The 23,590-nt window shown below is 39.6% G+C and overlaps 1 protein-coding gene across 2 annotated transcripts in view; it reads left to right on the top strand.

Moving 5' to 3' along the window:
- Positions 1-23,590, top strand: part of pcxb (pyruvate carboxylase b) — a 285,541-nt gene that overhangs the window by 25,330 nt on the left and 236,621 nt on the right. For both annotated transcript variants that reach the window (XM_087837657.1, XM_087837656.1), the window contains exons 8-9: positions 1,339-1,406; positions 3,767-3,850. In XM_087837657.1, the coding sequence (XP_087693783.1) occupies positions 1,339-1,406; positions 3,767-3,850 (152 nt within the window). The remainder of the gene's footprint in view (positions 1-1,338; positions 1,407-3,766; positions 3,851-23,590) is intronic.

Here is a 23,590-nt window from a genome sequence, read left to right as displayed (position 1 = left end):
CCTCCCTTTGCCATCCAGTTTCATTTCTTCTTATTCGTTTCCAAAAATCTAACCAGGAGATGTATTTATTTTGCATTTTCTGCCCAGCTTCCGTCAATCCTCGCTTCTGTTAGATTGTTCGAACTATTTCGGGGTATACAACATTAAGTAGTGCGGTTAAACTGTGATTGTTTGTTTTACTGGACTGTTTTAACCCAACAAATGGCAGTTCGCATGTTTGCTCGTATTCTATTCTGCAAGTTGATTGTGATGACTAACAGTTTAAATGATTATTTGAAAAAGTTGATCTGAAAGGGTTTTGATGGTCCATTAACTGCAGTAATTTTCAGTAGAATTGTTACAGATGAAGAGCTGTAACAACAACAATGGTTCACAATCGTGAGCCACTGAATAGCTTTTGAGTTTGAATCATTTGAACAAAAGGAGAAATTTGAGGAAGTCAAATTAAAAAATGTCATTGTTATCGAAGAGAAAAGGACCAATCTAGAAAGTGTTTGGGGAATAAATAAGTGAAGAAAAGGGCTCTACTGTCTTGACTGCATTGTCTTTTTAATGAACTCTTGCAAATCAAACCATTTAAGTAAAATCTGTGGAATTTCATTTAGTTAGCTTCTCAATTATCAGTCTTATCTTTTAGTCCTGTTAAGTAATAATGCCACTAAAAGAAGCCTTGTGTTGTCACATTGACATAAAATGTCTTACTCATCATTTCATGTCATATTCAGTTGTTTAAAAGCTCTTATCTGCAGTAGCAATCGATCAAATCTGATGCTGTAATTGTAACAAAAAGCTGTTTGTGGTCACTCTAAAGCAGCGGTCCCCAACATTTTTTGCGCCACGGACCAGTTTAATGTCCGACAATATTTTCACGGACTCCTTTAAGGTGTCGTGGATAAATACAACAAAATAGTGGTATTGTGTAAATATAGTAACTTTATTAGCGGTATCCTCCTGAAATGCGCCAACGACATTGAGAGTAACATCCTCCTTGCTGCACCTTAATGCTCTCTGGTCACTATGGTAACGCGGAAATATATTTTTTTTTCAAAATAGGACGCACAACTACAACATGGAAAAGACCCAGGGAAACAGAGTTAACGATAAAAACCCTGAAAACCATAAATTTTACTGGGGACCGTCTCTCATGCTCCAAAATTGTTTGCCTCACGTAGCATCAAGAAAATGTCCTGTCCTTGAACGCAGCCACTCTCTTTACACTGCTCTTTGTCCTCATACTGCTGCTTATCTACTTAAAAAAAAAAAAAAAAAAAAAAAAAAAAAAAAAAAAAAAAAATTGCTTCCTGTTATTTCCTCACTTACATCTTTGTCTTTCCTCAGGCGATAAATATGGTAATGTCATCCACCTCTACGAGAGAGACTGCTCCATTCAGCGGAGACACCAGAAGGTGATGCCCTCTTCTTCGTCTTTGTTTTCATTTAAGATTTTATTTATGGCGTTGCTTCATTAAGTAGATTAATATGAAGTGCCTGATAATGGTGGGTGGGCCTGAAATAAGTCATAAGCATGGATTGGATGTGCATGCATTGCTGAGAAAATTTACAATAGACTGTAGTGTTTAGTTCTCCTTTTATTTGAGGAAATGGGCTAATTTAGTGGCGTACCCTGTTAAGGGTTAATATAGCACAGGTGGCCCTGAGTGTCATAGAAAGCTCTAAGCTGCAGGGGGTAAGAGGATCTTACTCATATAAAAATTATCCACTGTTAATCCTGTGTGAATGGGAGTCTTGGCAGTAACTGCATAATCCTCCGACAAATCAACTTGGATCAACAAAAGCACTTTCTTTGAGATCGTTTAAATTCATTCATATTAATCAGGCGGGCATTCATCGGACAGTTACTGGAGAGAAATGAGGTATTACGGCATCACCTGATTATTAAATTAACAAAAATGACTGAATATCAGATGAAAGGGAATAGAAATAGAAATTGCCATCTAATCACTCAATGTAGCCGTGCTTTCATCAGAGGAAGCTGATTAACATGTGTAATATTTCATTACATATTGTCACCTCAGAGCAGTTTTAATCATGTGTTTTCATCACTTTCTTCCTTTCCCTTTTAATCAAATTACAGATGATAATCATATTAGTGGCTCTGTTCATGCTAGAGCTGCTGGTCTTTGATTCTGGCAGCCTTAATCTGCCTTTGCCCTTAATCTAAGATCTCTTTCAATCTCAGAAACAAGAATAGTCGCTTGTTGAAGTAGATTTGGGATGGCAGAGCACAGCTGGGATATTTTTAGTTTTCTTTATGTCGCAGAAGTGCTACTCTTACTTGGAGAGAGGCTTCTTTATGGCATTAAGACTTGATAGAGATTTTATTGAGTTCTAGGGGTTTCACTTACTTTAAAATTTGTGACGGGTCACGTTGCCTTGAACTGAGCTGCCCTGATGGGTCGACTTGTTTGACGCAGTGAAAAGAAATGGATCAGGCTCCAGCGTAGTGATCCCCAGCCACCCAGCAGCCACACTAAACACAAGGCTGTGCATAACCAAGATAATCTACTCACTCTTTCACTAACGCTTAAATGACAAACTCTATCAAGCGTGGAAAATAAAAAAAACAAATTATAGTGTTGACTAAATGGGTGAAGTAGGTTTATTAGTTTGTCTTATAGTGAAATACAGTGAAATCTGGGGCTTTGGGAGCACTTTTGTAAGCACTATAGAAAAACCACCATTCCTTATAAACAATAGATTACATTTCTGTGTTATGGGTAAACAGCCACTTCTAGTAATGAACCAATAGACAATTATCTGCCAACTCTGCAGTACCCAGCAGCTCTCTGGAGCATTTAAGCATCTTTAAGCTCATTGTTCTGATTCATCACCCACAGCTTTACTCTCATCAACACTGTTTACCATGAAAATAAGCCTGCTACACGCTGCCTATCCACCCATAAAAGGCTTACAAAGCAGGTCAACATAATGGATGATGATGTGCAGTTATTGGGTTTCATATTTCTAATTTGTAATTATTATTTTTTAAATGTGGTTACTAGTTGTAGATGCCCCTCAAATAGTGTAAAGTCATCACCATGGCTAATTACGCAGTCATACAACCTTGGTAGGGTTTTAAATTGCACATGTCTTTCAGCGGTTCATTAATAAAGCCATTTGCTTTCGGGCTTATCGAATGCACCACTAATGTCTAAGAGAATTAAGAGGCAAATTTTTATCCTCTGTGTTGGGCTAAATGAATCAGAACTGAGTGTTGTGATTTAGTTGAATCCAGATTCCCCTAGAAGTGTCAGAATGAATTATTAGCATCCGTGTCTCTCAGTGCCTCAAGGGCTGCTAATCTACTAATAATCAAGGTCTACTGCAGGGAGTGGATACATCCAGACCCCACCTCCAGTCCTGTTGTCTTTGTCTGGCGACTGCTCACCTGAGGGTTTAACCCCTGTTTTAGTTTGGGTTTCTGTTCGCTCCCTTAGTAACAGGGCTGCTTTTTGTCAATCGGGTTTTCTGCAGTTTCTCCGGATGATTCACTGTCCTACATTTCTGTGGGGAAAAGTTATTAATAGATGCTGGGAAAACAAAAGTGCTATCCTCTTCCTGTTTTGTCTGTGTGTTTTGAGCCTTCATTTATCCCAGGAGGTTTCAGATTGTGTCATGAAAGCGAGGCTTACAGGGGTCCAATCTAAAGATGCACACTATAGCCAGTACACACTGCAGTTATCATTTACTTTATGTTCATTTTTCTCCTGATGTTGGTAACATTGATGGTCCTATTGATTTGAAGGTTGTGGAAATTGCACCGGCGTTCCAGCTGGACCCTCATCTCAGAGATCGTCTTCACGCGGATGCTGTCAACCTTGCCAGACAGGTAAGGCTGCTTTACCCATACAGCCCCACCCCCCCTCCCACCAGTTGCAGTTGTCCTGATGTGAAGACAGCTTCTACATTTGGATGCGGCGTTTGCTCCGCAGACTGTGAAAGCAGGTTTCAGTGTGTCGAATGTGCAGCGTTAAGTTTAGAACACTTGTTATGAAAAGTTGGCAGCCTGGGGAAGAAATGGCTCACTGAAACTGAAAAGGCTTTCCTGGCGAGTACTGTCAACCATCGGGTTGTTTTTAAGAAGCCTGAGCAAATTCCCCATACAATTCACTTTCCTGCCTATAATTGGTCTGCAAGACAACTAGATACTGCTCAAGAATTTTAATGTGCCGACTACCTGTGATTTTTAGAAGGGGATGTTGGCGCTTTACCCAACTGTGAAAATGAAATTGTAATTTGAAAATGGGTGGAAATGGATGTCAGCAGTGCAGACTGAGGATGCAATTGTGAATATGAGTGTTTGAACAGTTGGAGAGCATCTCACCTTGTATTTAGCCTTTTTGTAAAATCATTGAAAAGTTGGCTCAACTATGACAGCGCCACTTAAGTCGAGCCTCATCTCTCAGGAGAGATTTCAAGAAATGGCCTTTTCGGGTAATGGTCCAGTTGAGGAATGGATAGGAGCGATGAGGGAGGAGGTTGGAGACGGGGATGGTGATTTGCGGAAGAATGATCTTTGTTACTGATCGTTATGTAAGACAGACTTAGACTGGTGATGTGACCTTGCTCTAGCAGTGAGGTTTTTTTTTTTTTTTTTTCTCCTTCTCCAGTAATCGTATCAACATCACCCAGCTCGTCTGCCTAAAGTGACAAACCATGTCTCCTTGTGTGTTTAAGAGCTGCAGCGGCGAGCTCTTGACTGCATATTACAGCTTGAAATGAGAGTGATGTCGCTCTGGTGTGAGGATGACAGGTGCCAACAAGAGTACAGCATGCATGCATGCTCATGCACATACCCGTTTTTTATTTTTGTGTTCCCAGCTGACTTAAATATGACAATGTAGTGTCTTCACTCGTCAGTGCAGAAATAGAAATAACTGTAAAATACAAATGGTAAAAAAGGTGTGACAACATCAATAAAATATATTATATTGCTTTCTCTTTAAATATGTTAGTGATACACTGGTGCCAAATATATTTTTAGTCGAACATGCAGGTGCTCCTGCCAGTTTACCTCTCCAGAGTCAATACTTTGTCTCCCCACGGTGGCACTTAGAAAGTGATTAGGAGACTGGCGACTGAGTGGACGTCAGGGTAGGGAAAGTCAGTAATTGAATTATTTGATGCATCGTTACAGTTGAAGAATATAATCTATACCAGTGGTCCCTAACCTTTTATTGCGCCATAGACCGGTGTATGTCCGACAATATTTTCAAGGACTGGCCTTTAAGGGGTCGCGGATAAATACAACAAAATAAAACCAGTACTGGTACCAAAAAAGATTTAATCATAACACATGGGAAAAGACCCAGGGAAACAGAGTTAACGATAAAAACGATTAAAAAAAAACAAACAAACAAAAAAAATAACGCTAAAACCCCTCAAAACCATAAATTTCACACAGAGCCTCAACTCTTGCGGTCTGGTACCAAATGACTCTCAGACTGGTATCCGTCCCTGGTTGGGAACCGCTATCTACAGTTTTTTAAGACCTCAGTTACAGGTAATAGTCTTGGTCATAGATAACTTATCTGCAGTGTATCCAGAATTGCTGTATTATGATAGCCTTGGTTGGTCTGTCATTGTTGCTGATCTCCTTATGCTTGTAATAAAGGGATGAGGCATATTGCTGATGCTGATTTTTAAAAATGTAACTGGTTAACTTGCACTCTGACAAGATGAACATGTTGTGCTTTTTGTGGGACAGCGGTTGGCACTGATATCTCACAGCGGCAAGCCTTGAATCTGCTGGCCAGCTGTGGACTTTATGGTGGATATTGCACGTTCTTCCTGTGCTGGCATGACTTCTCTGTTCTCTACTTGAACTTGCAACCACAGTCCAAATATGACTGCTAGGTTAATTGGTAACTTGATCTGTGTCCCCCTCCCCTTCTTCCTCTCTGGGTTCAGGCCAGGTAAGAGGCAACAAGCTCTTTTTAAAAAGATTATTTTACGTTCTTTACTAGTTAAAGTTGTAACAGTAGTCGTATAAATGTTTGGATTTTACCTCTTCTGTTTATTGCATACAGAGCTTGAGTGCTTAGTTTTTTGCAAAGTAGAACAAAGGTGAATTGAAAGTCTCACAGACCTGCAGCCTTTGTAGATTATCACCAGGGGTCTCACTTTCTCTCTGCATCACCTTTCATTTTCTTCCTTCCACACTTGCTCCCCCCTCCCCCACCACTGGTCTAGCATTTTTCTGCTATGTGTTGTGACTGCATTTCACTTTAAGTCAGTCTCCACAGTGAAGCTTCCACTTCAGAGCAGAGCCCTGCTCTCACCTCTGGTATTGAAACACCCCCTTAGCAATGCTGAGGATGCACTCTGGTGCTTACTTCAGAATTATTAATGGGTGTGTGCATGTGTCACAGCCTGTGCATGCATGTGTGTGGAAGTAAGGTGATGCAAGCTCTTATAGCCCACACTGGAATACTCATATTATTTCTACATACCCATGCTTGATTATGCTTTCTTTCAGTTCTGTCCTGGAAAGGTAGACATCTTGGTTTCAGTTTTTATTTTGATTAATGTCTTTTCATTTTAATGAGGAACTCACTGAATTTAATAGCATTTTGTATGAGACATTACATTGTTGTTATGTCTGTCCTCCTTATTCCTACTTAGGGATGGGTATCGAAAACCGGTTCTTGTTGAGAACCGGTTCCCACTGTTTCAATTCCTTGAAATCGTTTGCCATTTTTGCAAACGATTCCTTTATCGATTCCAGTCGTCCCGAATGACGTCACCACGTTGTGGAGCGTCATTTACCTGGCGGGAAACATGGCGGCTCAAATGCTCAAAAGTCTGGTTATACTTTACAAGAATGGATGATAACAGGGCAACTTGCAATACTTGCAAAGTAGATATTTCATTTAAGGGAGGAAACACTACGAATATGCAAAAGCATTTGGTCACAAAACACGCGATGACCTTAAATAAATGTCGTGTTTTTAATTTCGCTCCGGACTCGTGAATCTCAACCCAGCAGCAGCGGTAACGTTTGCACGTCCTCTCCCGTTAATGCGGCAGGTAAATAATCAACTAACAGTGCATGTTATGTTAGCGCGATCTGCCTTATTACAAAACCTGCCATTACTGTGCATTTAGGTGACCATGATGAGAGAGAGAGAGTCTGGCTGGCTCAGACGCTGGCAGTTCTCGCTGCAGTCTACCGGTAGCGTCTCCTTTCAGGCCAGGATAGACGAATGTCACCGAGCAGTGACTAAGGTTGTGGTAAAAGGCTTGCACCCATTTGCCACAGCAGATGCCCCGATTTTCAGTAAGTGAATGTGTTTAATTGTAGGCAGGGACATTATTGGATATTCTTGTGTAATTGCTACAGAATCATTTATGTTATACTTTGTTATTGCTACAGAAGAATATTAGAACATAGAACAATTATTTTTCCTGGGGACCCTGTGACACCCCATTAAAGAGTCGTAGGCTGTGGATCTCTTAAGATCTCACTGTTGGGTTTGTAAGGCCATGTTACTCCTAAATTTCTATCTTGTTCAAAGAGAAGACCTAAAACAAAGTTCTAAGCTAATCGACCTTAGTGTTCTTTTTTTTTTTTTAAAAAAAGAATCAAAGAATCGAATCGTTAAACAGAATCGAAAATGGAATCGGAATCGTGACAATCTTATCAATACCCATCCCTATTCCTCCTACTCCTGATATCTGGCCAAACACTGTTGTAAACCGTATTTGGTAGTATAAAGATGTGCTCAGTAAAACAAATTCATCCTCTTGCCGACTCAAACAAGCTCACACATGCAAATCTGATTCTGTGAAAAAGTATAACAGTTTGATTTGTTTTTACTTTTTGTTTGTGTCTAATCAGCTGTGTCAAATCTTCAAACAACTTTTTTTTAATGTGCACATCTGATCAAATGTGAAAATGGAGCCACACGTCAAATAACTTCTGGATAGTTTTATTTGTTGTGACATTTCAGAACTTCAAAAAAGGCAGAGCAAGCACAAAGTTTGTAAAATTGAAACACAAGGGTGTAATATTTGGCTTGGACAAAATTACAAAGGGCATATTCTTAAAATATGTAAGAAAAGGAGGATTATCAAGCTCTTTGTGTCTCTAGGGACAAATGTCTATGATTAAAGACGATAATAAACCTTCCTGGATGTGATTGACTGTCTGAAATTCTCCAATAGTAAGATGTTAAAGTCGGGCACCTCTTAGTCAAGTCCTGAAATCTGAGGTTTGAAATATCTGAGTGACACTTGGTAAAAATTCAGTCGATGTAAGAACTGTGAGGTGAAGAACACTGTTAACCCAGGAGGCTGCTGTCACAATACATTTTGTTGATGCTCAAACCTTTCAGCAGAGTGTTCTTTCAGCTGAGTGGAATGTTAAATTGTCTTGAAATTCCACAAACTCCGACATTATACCGAAGTTAAGCGCACATGTGGCAGCGTTGCTGGGATACTTGGCTGCTTCAGGGGAAGGTGAAGTGCCACACCTGAGGGGGTAACCTGAATTCTGCTCTACTAGAAAATTCAGAATGCGAATGAAGTTGAGTTGAAGCTGAAGTTAACGGTTGTGAGCGAGAGTTAAAATTAGAATGTGTCAGTGGCCGGCTCAAGATGTGGGTTCAAGAAAGGAACTCTGCAGTGAAGAGTGGGCTGAAATTCCACCACGGCATAGTCGGACAGGCTGATCTGCTATAACCAGAAGAGCTTGACTCTAGTTACAGCAGCAACTAGAGTCAAACTAGCAATGAAGTGTAGGGGGATTATTAGCAGTTAGACTGGCTGTAACTTCAGCAGACTTTACGCTTCCTGAGGGGAAATTTGTGCAAAGTGCCACAGTCTGTTTCTCTGTATAAGATGAGATCATAAAAGCTGCAATCATAAAACCATACATAAAAAAAGAACATTAAAAAGTATTGTCCTCGAACTACACTGTGTGTCTATAAAACTACATTCACCAGCCACTTCGTTGCTTACATCTTTCTAGCTCTGGCTTGGACCCTTTTTTGCCCTTTAGAGCTGCCTTAATTCTTTGTGCCACAGATTAAACTAGGTGGGTATGGTCCACACTGACATGATGGTATCACATAGATTTGTCACACACATCCATGATGAAAATCTCCCGTTTAACCACATACCAAAGGTGTGCTCTAAAGTGGCATTTGTGTACAGTGAACTCATTTTCATGTTCAAGAAATCAGAGGATACGATGATGCATGCTTTCATGTTGCGTATACCAATTTCTGACCCTGGGATGGTGCTGTAACTTGAGAATGAGGCGACGTGGGATTTTATAAATTGATACAATAATTTTGAGATGTATTTGAGATTTGTAGTTGGTCCTGTTCTTAGCTGTTTTGCAGTGATGTCCAGTGTTGCGTTTATGCTACTGTAGCACATCTGCTTCAGTATTCAAGGTGTGCTCAGAAAGGCTCTTCTGCAAGACTTGGTTATGACAACTAGGTATGTGTTACTGTTCCCTTATAACTTCGAAGCAGTCTGGCTGTTCTCCTCTGACCTGCGGCTTCAACAAGTAATTTATGCCCAGAGAGCTGCTGTTCGCTGGATGTTTTCTTTTTCCCTGGACATGGTTGTGCAGGAAAATCCTAGCAGATAAGCAGTTTCCCAAATTCTCTGATCAGCCTGTTTAGCACCAACAAACATGGCACGCTCAGAGCCACTTAAATCGCCTTTCTTCCCCATTCTTATGCTCTGTTTGTCAAGACTACGTGATGAATTTCAATGTCTACATGCTGAAATTAATCAATTTGCGTCAGTCTGATTTGCTGACTGGATAATTGCATTTAGAGTAGCTGAATAGGTGCACTTAATGAAGTATATGAGTGTATATCCATACATTAATAAAAACACTATTAGGGCTAGAGACACAAAAGGTAAAGTCAGTTCAGTCTTTAGTGAGTTCTTGGTTTAATGGAGGCTTGAACAAATGAGGTGATGGTACATATTCAAAGGAGAAGGGATGTTTAGTTGATTGCATGTTTAACTACCTGCTTGTACAGTCCTTGTATGGGCTTGTATTCCTTTAGTCTCTGTACGTACTAGATTTCTGCCAAATTATGCAGCAATACCAGATTTGATGCGGTCTCATTTTTAGTATGACATCAAGAAGAAAGCATCTGACTCGTTGGTCAATACAGCCTCAACTATTTCTAGATTCAAAACCTAATGAAGACATCCATATTGACATGTTTTGATTTTTTTTGTTTTTTGATTTGGGCGTTTATGCTTTCTTGCTTCAACAAGCAGCATTATTTAATTCTTGTATTTACTCTGGATATTTGATGTAACATTTTAGTGGATATGTGACCGTTTAATATCAGATTCCACAATATAAACTCTGGGGATGTGAATCCTACTTCATAGCACGTATAAATATTTTTTTTTTTTTTTTTTCCCCATTCTCATTCACACACCTGCTGTTTCTCTCTTATCTGGTTTTAATGGCGGCTCCTTAGTATTGCTTTTATATTGTTTTTTTTATTTTATTTTTCCCTTCCCCCATCATTTTGCCATCTATACATATCACACATCTTCCATTATCAGCAGCCTCCATCAGAGACTTTCAGAGAAACGGTGCAGTCTTTGAACTTGATACAGGTCACAACATTTCCTGATAGAATGTCCTGGAGAACAAAGTTGCCTGGCAACACTGAGCTCAAACCCTTCTGCTGAGAGCAGAGTAACTTCCTGCAGCCATTAGAGTCAGATCTCACAAGAAAATCAGATGTTGTCAAACCATGCCTCTATGCTCTTATGTGTTCTCTGCTGTTCAAACAGCTGATTTTGTATACATGCCTGGGAAAAGGTTTTTTTTTTTTTTTTTTTTTTTTTTTGTTTTTTTTTTGGGGGGGGGGGGGGTCTGGCTTCTGATGTTGTCTGTTTCAGCGAAAGGTCTACAGCTGACATTTCTTTTTACCAGCCCATGTATATCCCAGCCAGTCCTGATTAGATTTGAGTGATGTGTCTCACTATAGCAGTGTGAGATTTTAATAATCAGTGATGGGCCCACTGATTGGGTGCATCATTGCTCGCTCATTCATCCATGTACTGCTTGGCTTATTTTATTTTTTTTAATACCTCTTGATATGTGATGTGCAGCAGTAGTGTCCTATATCGTTTACTTCTGCAATGAGTTAATAAAGAAAAAGCTGCAGTGAAGCCCATCTGTCTTTGCTTGGTGGACACGAGTTTTATGATGGAAATAAAGTTGAATATCTGCATTTGTGTATAAAAATTCCCAGTTTGACCATGAAGTTTTTCGGTGCTTGCAAGCGTGCAACATCTGTGCGCTGATGGGCTGTGGTTTATTGCACATATGTGCCACAGTCCTGTGATAAGTAGACAGACATAAAGTAACATGTCTCAGACACTGCACATTACATTTGACAAATTCTGTTACACTCTAGCATTTCCGGAGCTGCAGCGACTGCCCGAAGAGATCTGACTTATTGAGTATAGACTACGTGGTTGTTGCTGACTGGCTGTGCATAAATCATCTGTTAGATTTACTGTGTTTGACAACAGATTAATTCTGATCTGTTTTTGCTGCATCAATGAGCAGTACTGAATATCCTCTCCTTCAAACGTTCAGAAGAGCAGCAGTGTCACGTAAAACAAGACTGGTTCTGTTTAGTTTACGGCAGTGCTGCTCGATTGGGGGAAAAACATACTGACCAAAATAATGAGAACTGTAATCTTGATATCAATGTGACTATCATATCATTTTTTTTGGAATAGGAATTTCCCTGTACTTTAGCTTTTGTGAAAAACATGAGGGGGTGTTTGAGATGAAACCTGTCTTAGAAGGGCCACAGCTGGTCTCTGCCAGATGTTTGAAGGTGCAGATGTGGACATGAAGAGGTGAAATGAATCACCCAGAGATGGCTGCATCACATCAGTGCAGAGAGTGTCTGTGTCAAACACACATGCACATAGGGTTGTTTCAACAAGTTTACATTTTTTTCTGACTGGCTTTGTCTAAAAATAAATAAATAAATAAAATAAAGGCTCTTCCTGACATGGCTCAAGCTGAACAAAACTAAAAGTGAGTTTGAGCTTATTGGGAAAACTCAGAGGTGCTCTGAATATGAAGGAAAGGGTTGTTTGACCACAAAATGAGAGCGCCTAAAATAAATGCAAAATGTTAACGGTTTCATTGCAGTTCTTAGACAAATAAGACGTGCTTGAATTTCTGAACTTAAAATCACAACACCGGATCTACTGGGGAAAAAAACAAACCTATTTAAGCTTTGTGAACTGTCTGACTGATAACATACTTAGTTACACTTTCCTCATTTTCGACCTCATTTTCTACACTGGTACCATCATGGTGGTACTCTCCCCGGTCTGACATCCTGTCATCAAGCTGTTTACAGCCTTTCAGCTTCATGAGATATTGACTGAAAATGAATAACTCCACTCTTGGAGCAGTTGTATGATATTTTTAGGTGAGACTTGGCTGGGATGTTGCCACCAGACTCTTGGTATTATAAATTACTTTTTGATGTCTGGTTTGTATGCATTTTTTGACCAGTTTTCTTTGGCAGCTATAATTCACCAAGTACTCTTTATTGTAATGATCCTTTTTTATGCTTGTATGTTAAATGAGCTCATTATATATATCGATCCTATATTAAAATGTGATGGTATATGAGTAGTCATATGTTGAGGTTTATTGATGTCTGTGTTGTTCTCTTATGGGAAAGTTTGTTTTTCTCTCTTACTGTCCAGATATCTCGATATAACTACATCTAATACACTCTTAATGTTTTCTCTGTATTGTGCTCAGTTGGTTCACCCACACTTTGGGCCTCTTCCAGTAAACTCTTTGAATGGTCTTTATGTTACAGTTTGGCAGCAATATCCAACTCTCTTTTCAAACCTCTATATCATGATTGGAATTTGGCAGAGGTAGCTGTTATGAAGGAGCGTAAGCAATGAGACAATGCAAGCCTATGATCTGCAATGATTTTGCATTTTAAGCTGCTGTAATGAATTTGGTTCACTTGATTCCACAGTTTGACTGCTAAATGCACTAGTGTGTCTCGAGGCAAACTCAGAGTGTGAAGGACAAAACACGTCTTGTATGTTTCAAAATGAGCTGCAGCTAACTGTATAATATGCACACCTGATGTTACTATGCACAGGAGCTCTCCATGGGTATCTGTGAGCAACAGAAGTAGCCGCCTAATTCGCTTAACTGTTGTGGTGGTGGTGGTGAGGAAAAGCAAACAGGTGTGCCTTTGTAGGTAACTTTAATGCCAGCAAAACCTCAGTGCCTGACATTTTTGTTTCATGGTATATTTATCAGTTTAATCTGAAGGCAGAAGGTTGCTGTCATACGCTGCATTTTGTGCAGCTGTTTTGGGGAATTCAATTCTGGTACTCATGTGGTGTGATGATGATGATTGAGGCTGTTGGTTTTTTAAACTCTGATTCAATCTGTTTTGTTTGGTTTAGTGGCAGGTGGGGGATTTTCTTTTTTTCTTTCCTTTCTGCAGAAATGAAGCAGTATTGATTGTTATTTGTACACGAGGGCAGAAAATTAAAATTTGTTGCAGTGTTTTTTAAGTGTGATGGAGAGAGGAGAACAGGAGCTTGAAATCTGTGTGCATGATGACATGAGAAAAATAATTTAAGTGTAGTGGAGAGAAGGAGAAATAATTTATTTCTATTAGTATTGTGCCTGTTTGCCTACTCGTCTTTCTGTCTCTTGAGAGAACTGCTGCTCACAATAAAGTATGTCCACAGCTCATCAGCACCAATCGGGGTAGCCAGCAGGGCTGTATCATACCACTGTAAGTTTATGTGATTAAAAATGTAATACTGTGATATAGTGATGCGCTGTTTACATACCCTAGTGTCGCAACAAACTAACTTTTTCAACACTTGAAGCACAAACACGCAGCCGAGTCCTACCAGGCTATGAAGGCGGAGGAAATACTAGAGCTGGTGATGTGCGACTCAAATATAAACAAATGACTCGAGCGAGTATTGCTGGAGAGCTCGCTAATTGCGCTCCATGTGACAGGAAGAGCAAACTGTGGGTGGAAATTACAGATGCAGGTACACGGTAAAAAAGTGTGGCTTTAAGCTAATGGATAAAAAGCTTGACCCGAGGTACAACATACCAACTACATGACGTATTTCAAATTGAGTTTTAATATGTGGCTGTTGTTTAGTTGCTAAAGAGTTAGAAGGTTAAGGTGCTTTAGTTATTGTTAAACTCAGGTGTTGTATTTAAAGTTTCTTGGAAAAATCTCCAAAAGTTGATTCTGTTCATCTGGACGTAGCGTTTTCTGGGAGAAACGTTTCGTCACTCATCCAAGTGACTTCTTCAGTCTCAGCTGGTTTCCCCAAATCTTATAACCAGTACATTTGCATAATGACTGAAACCAGCCCACTGAAGGAACAATGGGCTGTGAGGTCACAATCACAGCATCTTACAAAGCTGTGATTGCAGCCATTCCCCAACTCTCTGTGAATGGTACTCATGGCCATTGATCAGTGGGTTTTGGTCAGTGGTTGTTGATCAATGGTCATGAGAATTTGCATAATTATGATTAAGGAACTGACCTCAAAGCCCATTGTTCCTTCAGTGGGCTGGTTTCAGTCATTATGCAAATGTACTGTTTATAAGATTGGGGAATCCTGCAGTCAGCTGAGACTGAAGAAGTCACTTGGATGAGTGACGAAACGTTTCTCCCAGAAAACGCTACGTCCAGATGAACAGAATCAACTTTTGGAGATTTATTTTCCTGGATGATTGAGAATGCATCAAGACGTTTCTTGGAAAAACACTGCAGGGGCTACTTTTGTGCTAACATTTGATGTTTACTCTTCCCGTCATGTGGGGTGCAATTAGCGAGCTCTGCAGCGATCATTCATTTGTTTACTTTTGGGTTGCACATCACCAGCTGCTAGAATCTCCTCCTCGTGCCTTTTTTATAGGCTGGTTAGATTGAACTTCTAGTAGTGAAAAGGTTTTCCACATTTAGTTGGATGCTTTCCAAAGTATTGAGTTGTTGGAGGTCTACCCTGTGTGCTGAAACCCCTTTCATGCTGCTGGAGTGGCTTCCTTTGTCATCGGAGGCTGACGTGCTACGCTCGCTGTCAGACATTTGGGCTTTATGATTTTGTTTTGTGAGCTAGAGAACATAAATGCACAGCCCATCTATATCACTGATGTGTCAATATGACACTTGGACTTCGCTGGTAGCCTATCAGGAGTGGAGTAGCTCATTGGGAGAGGAGGAAAAATACCCCTTATTTTGTTCGCACTAATAAATGCTGCTGTCTGTAAGCACCATTTCTTTTCTATATCATCATTATCACAAATTTCTTTGAGTTATTGATATTTTGAAGCTATATCACCCGTGACTAATGGCCTCTACGGTTTGTATTATGAAATGTGGAGATGAAGACATCAAAACACTTTTTTCCCCTTCTTCTTCTTCTTCTTTCCTCAGTGCTTTTTGTCTCCTTTACTCGCCAAGAGCATTCTTTATATCGGTGGTCAGATAAATATGCAAGTGGCTTACATGTTTGTGTAGCACAGTTTCACATAACCGCTGGGCGCACTGGTGTTTGTCAAATATTATTCAAATTGGTTAATTGTGGATTTGTTTGCTTTTCAGGGAAAAATTATCGCGCTTACGAGACTATTTTACCATATCAAAACAAAGTGAAATGAACTAAAAACAAACTGTTTTCCCCTGTTACTGAAGTTGAAAACCTGATAGTTACAAAGATATTACTGAAGATATCTAATTCAGTTTACTTTATGTAGCTCCAAATCTGAACTGTCATGTCGAGGCGCTCTGTAGTGTAGGATAAAAACCTATGTAACAGATGTATACAGGATACATGTTCACTGTAATAAACATGGAGAACAGAAATACTGAAGAGCAGGTGTGCTTGAAACGTCACTGGATGCAATGATTAAAGAATCTGGAGCTCTGCACTGTGCAAACCATTATTTCTAATAAAGGAACACAGAGCAGGATAAACCACGGTGACTGTGGCACAAAGTCTTAGTTTATATACACAGAAAATGCTTGTTAGTGGTAGTGCTGTAGCTGAACGTTACCCATTTGGATATTTGTTTTGTTGTGTAGATATTCAGTTGTCATTTGTGATTTGGATAATTGTTTTGAGCAAAAAACATTTACTAGCTCACAATGGATGCATGATATCTCCTTCAACATCCTGTTCCTAATTAGTGACTTCATACATATTTATTTGGATTTTATTAAAAGAAACGTTAAGATTTAGATTTCATCCTAAAAACAAGTACGTAGCAGAAGAATTGTAGATGCGTATCTTTCACTGTACAGTTTAGTGTTAGGTGGGCAGCCAAAGTCGGATACAATGTGCATGATTGAGATTTATTGTGTTGCTTGTAACTTGTTGAGCTATTGTGGCACAGCTGTTAAACGACTATCGAATTTGAAGTTAAAGTGTTCAATGGTGTAAAGAAGTGATTTACAAGAGATACTGAAATAATTTTAAACCTGTTTAATTTATCCTTGTGCTGACACAAACAGGATGAAGGGAAAAACTGCACAATGAAGCTTTTTTTCCTTTGCACCTGTGTAACTGTATTCATGGACGTAATAAACAACCAGAACCACTAGTTTGTAGTTGGATATCATCCTAGTCCATGATTTTGTTTCCTATCAGTCAGAAGAACTAAAGAAAAGAACTGATGTCCTAAAAATAAAAGCAGGTGTTTGTCTGTTGGATGCCAGTTCATTTAAGGAGAAGAAAGGATTCTCATTTCTCCCTCTTTGGTCTTTGTCTTGAATTTTTGGACTCTCAGTGATACTAGTATGCCGCCATTCTTAAATGGCAGCACCTGCTGTGTTTTTCCAAGGATTTAAGGCGGTCTTTTTAGTGACCGATGTTTCGAGTGTCTTTGCCATCTCCTGTGGTTTTTCAGGCCCTTTCCCCCTGCCTGTCCTTGTGTAAAGCTGTTTGTGAGTACACACGTCTGTCAATCCAGGGTGTTAAATGCAGAATTAGTTCTGCTGTCAATCACCATGGCGACGGTGAGCGAAGAGACGATGCGCTCTAGCTGAGACGATTCATGTTCCCCGTCGACACGTACGGGAGGGGGCTCGCGAATTCAGACTGACACTTTGTCTCTGGAGCTGGTCAGTGGATTGTAAACATTTTCTCTACCCGCAGACCCACCAACAGTCTGTCAGCATGCTTCTGTGTGTTTACACCCATTTGTGGCTTCAAAACCTTTTTGTCCTCAAAAGCCTGAAAGCATTCTGAAATATTCAACTAGAAAACCCCACCGTGTTTTTCCTTTGTTTTGGTGCTCTTCCGCTCTCTAACCAAAGTTTTTCCACCCGATAACCTGCGAGTTCTGCTAGATTATGATCCGGATGAGCTACAGTGTCCCTGAGGTTCTGGTTCATCTGTTTTAATTAAAGTGTGACGTTTTATTTTCAGCTTGAGACATCGGAATAGTTTTTAGAGACGAAGTTATCTGCAATTAAAATATTTTAATTGATAATAATCAAATTTAGAAGCAAAACCTCCCCCTGGCTTGTTTTAACCTGGTGATGTTGCCAATGTTTGGGCCTTGATCTGCCTGAGAATCAGTTCTTTAGCAGTACACGCATTAATGCTGTTAACTTCTTAAAATAGTATACCTAGGCCAACACTACGTTTTGTGTGTAAACCAAATCAAACTATCAGCAACCAAACAAGTGGAATAAAAAATACTTTTATATTTATCCCATATTGTCTCAAGTAATCAAATTAACAATTATAAGTAATTTCTCTCATTTCCCAGTTATTCAGTCTCTGATGAAAGATGCCATAAATGCAGTGTTTAGAAACGCTACTCATCGTTTTTTTTTTTTTTTTAATGATAGGAAAACTACATTTCAGAGACTCCCTCCAATAAAATGTTGAAGTAGCACCCGCTCGTTGATTAAGAAGTCTGAAGGAAGCGCTCTGCAGCAACGCAACAGCATTGATGAAACAAAAGAAAGATAATTGGATGTCTAAGAAGGTGGCTGTAACGACAAGATAATCTCACGTTTATTGTAAGCACCAATAAGCGGTAAATAATTGCTTTCTTCTTTCATCCTTTACCTCATCTGTTCGTTCTTTCTTTCTTTTTTCCTTCTCTCTTTCAGTTTGGTCAATAGTTTGTGTGCACAGTGTGCAGAAAGCACAGATGGATTCTGCTGCGGTCTGTGAAATGTAGGATGCATAAAGTGGTGCAGGAGTCTTCCATGTCAGGGTGACATTGGCACTTGTGATTGGATGGGTGCTATTTTGAGCAGCCGTGGCTGGCATGTACATGCAGCAGACTGTGCATGTCTGTGTGGACTGCATGAATTTGTACATTTAAGCTCTGTGTGAGACGGGCAGGGTTGTTTTTGTTGCTGATTATGAATGGAAGTGTTTTTGTGTTAAGATGAGCATAAAAAGCTTTTTGGAAGTAGAGTCCCACAGACAGAGTTGGCGATCTGAGACGGTCTGGGAGGATAGAAAAATTTGGGAGGGAAGAAGACTTTGGGGCGGGGGGGTGGGGGGGTTTAAGTGAGGTGTTGGGACTGAGACTAGAGGAAGAGAGGTGCTATTGATTGTTTCTGCCAGCTGGGGGCGGGGGGGATGTTGGGGACTCTTGCCAACTGCTTTCTGAAATTACAGCCAAGGGAAAGTTGGATGAATGTCATGGAGGGTGCAAAAGAAAATGGTGGGCGAGGGGAGACAATTAGTCATAATGTTCAGTAACGGTGGTTTAAATGAGGCAAACAATAAGTGTGTGTGTGTGTGTGTGTGTCAGAAGCAGAATGACTATCCTGAAACTGCTAAATGAAGCCGCTCTTTAATTTTGCCTTCAGTTGTCAAACCTCTCACCTTGGACCATCTAAACAACAACAAAATGCATTAGATGCCGAACAAAGACATGATTACAGGTGTTGCAGCAGTGTGTTTGCTCTGTGGTTGGCTCTGATGCCTAAAGCCTGGAAAGGGAAATTCCGAGTTTGGATTTGTGCTTGTATCATAGGCCAGGATCCTCTTTTGTGACGAGAGGTTCTAAATTTGAAGTGTTTCAGTTACTTGTTTGTTTTGTTTTTTTCTTGTTTAAAAAAAACACACAAACAAACATTAGTAATAATGATCTAAAGCAGTCTTTCTCAAAGTGTGGGCTCTCTAGTGGTACTGCAAGCCTTATTAAATGCGAAGTAGTTTGACCTGGAAGCAGGTTTCATCAGGTCATCACTTAAAGATTGGATGTCCCACCTGTTGTGAATGTTTTAATGCAGTAGTTGTTATTATCACTTTACACATCCTGTTTATGACAGTTAAGTTAAATAACATTCATATAAAAAATACAATTGTCTTGTATATACTCTAGTGATAAATAGGCCTATACTACTGCACTTGAATGTCGGTCATAGGGGTGCTACTCCTTGTAAAAGTTTGAGAACCACTGATCTAAAGTATAGAGAAAGAGACCCACATTTTATTTTTTAAATGTTATTTTATTGCTACCAAAAACATAATGTGGTTTTATTTTTGGCAGAGTGTGTGTGTCACCATTTTGTCTGGAAACATGATAGTTTGAGAAGTTTTGGATGATTTCTCATAAAACTTTGTAGGGGTGTAGCGAGGTCACGTTTAACAATCCATTAAATCCAACTAGGTCTTCAAGGTCAACTTAATGATTTTATTTTTGGAAAATTTGACAGTTTATAATTTAGAAACTGATTCTTACAATAGAAAGTATTGTATAAAAATGTAAAATGTCACATTTAACCTTTGACCTCTTCAAGGTCAATAGATTGTGCTAAAGGTCAAAGTGATAATAAGCCTACATAGAGCTATTTAAACCATTTGTTGCAAATACAAACAACAACAGACATAGATGGGTTGCTATATGACAGGGGTAGGCAACTCCAGGTCCTGCAGGTTTTAGATATCATGCTGGGTCAACACACCTGAATCAAATGAGTTCATTACCAGGCCTCTGGAGAGCTTCAAGACACGTTGAGGTAATTTAGCCATTTAAATCAGCTGTGTTGGATCAAGGACGCATCTAAAACCTGCAGGACACCGGCCCTCGAAGCCTGGAGTTGCCCACCCTTGATATGAGGAGTCAAAATATCACTTTACTTTATCACTTTGTACATCACAGGAATAACTTTAAACATAAGTGCATTTCCTTGTCATGTAGAAGCGCTGGTTGGTACTCATATTGAACATGACATTTGAAGAGAAGTTTCAAGTGTCATCATATGTACTCCTAAACCCTTGGAACCAAAACTCAGACGAAAAAAATTAAATATGCTCGATGTATTGAGTTTTCCACGTAGGGTTGTTAAAAAGGCTTTAACGTAACTGGGCTGCCACGATTAGACGACTAGTCATGATTACGTTGACTATCAATACTGTCGACGACTAAATTAATAATCACATTGTTTGAAGCTTTGTAAGATCCTGAGAGACGCAGGAATAAGTAGGATTTAAGTGTGTTAAATTAACCAGCTGTGATACCTGTGACTGTTCTTGGTCAGTTTTTAGTAGCTATGTAGACTTGTTTCTTTAATTTGAGGTCATCACATTTTTATTTTACAGTTTTTATGTTATAAGCAAAAATGGGCCTTTTTGTTTTGAAAAACCTCTGTGTGCAACTGATGATTTTAAAAAAAAAAAGGTTAAAAATAAACATTTTCATTCATGGTTGATTTTAATGAGTATACCAGTTTTAGCCACTATATGGTTAAAAATAACATTTGTTTTTGGAGGTTATTTAAACACACAGCCAAAACATATTGCAACATTAGATTTTGTGTGTGATGTACTGTTTGACATTAAACTGTGTAGTCGGGAAAGTTTGACTGTTTTCTATTTGAACTAATGAGGGACACCTTCCTCCAGAAACACATTAGTCCCTCATTTTTGGGCAGAAGCTCGTAAATTACACTTGAGCTTCTAATGAAATCATCAGTCACATTTTGGTGTTTCCTGTTGGGTCTCATTTGGCAGCCCTGATGAGTTTACATTAAATTATTTCTTTGCATCCTAGTAATGCACAGTGTGTCTAAAATGTCTACTGCAGTGCAAAACCACCAGCTTTAATTCCCGTCAGCTCTTATGAGGACTTGAGGAAGAAATGTGAACAATGCACACAGTCATAATGTGGTGCCACATGCAGTAAAAGTTAAAATCTCTCTGAGGGGGAGGAAAAGTAATTTACCTTTGGGAAAATTTAATTTGAAAGATGAGTAGAAGTTTCAGTTATTTGACTGAAGAGACAACTATCATTTCACCCCTGCTCTCTCCCTAAGAAAGGCACAGGGCCTTTGGTGCAAACTGGCTGAAGAATGAATGTGGAAATTGTAACCCTTATAATAGACTGTGGACTATATAATGAAATATACATGGTTATTGCTCTGCTTCCCCCTTATTCCTTTTAACTTCTGTTAGTAAGCAGGAACTCGTAATAAAATGAGATTAGACACATCCTCGTTCATACTAGCAGCATCAGCAGTGTTTCCTGGTTATGCGTGTTGGATTATGTATTTAAGTCTTGAGTGACCTTGCGTCACCTTCCTGTCTTTAAGTCTTTTTTAAAATCCTTTACTTGAGTTATAATTTTTTTTTCATCCCCACTATACCATGTCATGATTTCTCCCCCTTGGGTCTGACTTTTTCTTATTTACATTCTGGGTTTTCTTGCTTTCTTCACCTTATAATTTTTTTTAACAGCTTTCTCTGCTGTTTAAACTGTTTTCAGCAACATTGTAAAGACCCATAACGTATGCATCCATTTACTAACACCCTCGAGTCTATCCCAGCAGATAACGAGCCAGGATTTTCTAGTCAATTAAACTGCTTATTTAAATTAAACTAGTGCAGAGACAATATAGGAACTGTCAAAATTGTGCTTTGTGGAAAAATATATATATTATATTTAAATTGTTGTCAGCAGAGGTGCCGGTTTAACAAGTGTTGCATCACATCTTCTTTTAAGTCTCAAGTGTTTGGCTTCTTTCTTTAGACTCTGGTGTCCATGACTTCCAAAAAAGATTTGATTTGTCAGACCTTAGGTCAGTTTGTCCATTTCTCCCGGGTCCCCTTAAATGAGTCAGGGTTCAGAGAAGGCTCCAGTTTCTCATTTTGTTTTCTTGAAAACTATTCAGTTTTCTGAAATGTTTGTCAAAGCACGGAGGAAATTCCACTAGAAAATGTTTGACAGCATGAAGATCTGGACCACTCAGTATGTTTTCAACTGTTTGTTGATGCAGAGGTTCTTCTGAATCCTTTTGTGGTGATGTGTACTGTAGATAAAATCCCCACAACGGAAAGACACAGCTGGGCTGCACTGTTGGCATGTGTAACTGCAGAGGTTTAGTTTACGCATGTTAAGTTATCGGCTTCACTTATAGGGCAGATTACTGCCAGCACTGGCTGTTATTGAGACGGAAAGATGAGAGGGGAGTTGGTTTAGACCAGTCATTAGTAATCGTGATGTCTGTGAATGCCAGTTTAGATGGGTGTATATTAAAGTTTGAATTGAAATCAATGCCAGGTAGTTCTACAACTTTATTTATACAAGGCTGAATCACAATAACAAGTGCCTCAAGGCCCTTTATATTGTAAAGACCTTATAATCATACCTCGAAACCCCAACAAACACATGACCCTGTATGAGCTAGCACTAGAACAGAATGGCCTTTTATTGTCATTGTGTGTGTCAAAGTGCTTGAAAGTGGTGCAAAGGAAAAAAGACTTGGCCTGAGTCAGTGTGTGTGAGGGCCTGAGTGATGAGGGTTACTCAGATCGTGGTTCAGATTGGTGAGGTGAGTGGGCAGGGGTGGGGGGAATAGTCTGAATGGCCCTGGTAAAGAAGCTGTTTGAGTCTGGTGGTGTGGGACTTGATTAACTAGAGAGCAGCTTGTCAAACAGGTGGTGGGTCGGGGTGCAAGGGGTCACCTGTGATGGCCCTTGTTCTCCTGAGACAAGAGGATCTAACGATGGTCTCCAGGGGTGGCAGAGGGCAGCCAGTGATTTTTATTTTTTAATTTAATTTTTTTTGGTTGGTCTTAATTACCCTCTGTGCAGCCTTCTTGTTCTCAGTTGTAACCACTGTACACTGTGGTGGCAGATTTCTTTTCTCATATATTAATCACATATTTAATCATATTACATTAGTTATAGTAATATCACTTTCTCACTTTACTATAGAAATAGCACTCCTGTCACTAGTTTACACGCATGTGGAAAGTTAACACAGTGAGGCCATTGTAATGGGAGACGTTAAACAGATATTGGGACTCCTGCTTATCAGGGATGGAAATCTTGAGGTGATGGCTAAGCAGAAAACAAGGTCATAATTCTCTCTGTGAGGGAGAAGGTATAGCCCCCCATGAGAGGGGCCAACATGTAAGAGTTTGAGGAATGTTCTTTGTCTGTGTGTCTGTATATAAGATGTAAGGGCGGTGGCCACAATTCATGGATGTTCAAAGATGGTCCTGGTGTTTCATTGGGATGCTCTCTCCACATTGCAATGTGTTTAAACCCACTTCAA

Source organism: Neolamprologus brichardi, chromosome 3, assembly GCF_056152115.1.
Source record: "Neolamprologus brichardi isolate AB-2024 chromosome 3, ASM5615211v1, whole genome shotgun sequence".
In the NCBI taxonomy this organism is placed as follows: Eukaryota; Metazoa; Chordata; class Actinopteri; order Cichliformes; family Cichlidae; genus Neolamprologus; species Neolamprologus brichardi.
The sequence above is the reverse complement of the archived record's forward strand: the minus strand, read 5'-3'. Positions and strand labels throughout refer to the sequence as shown.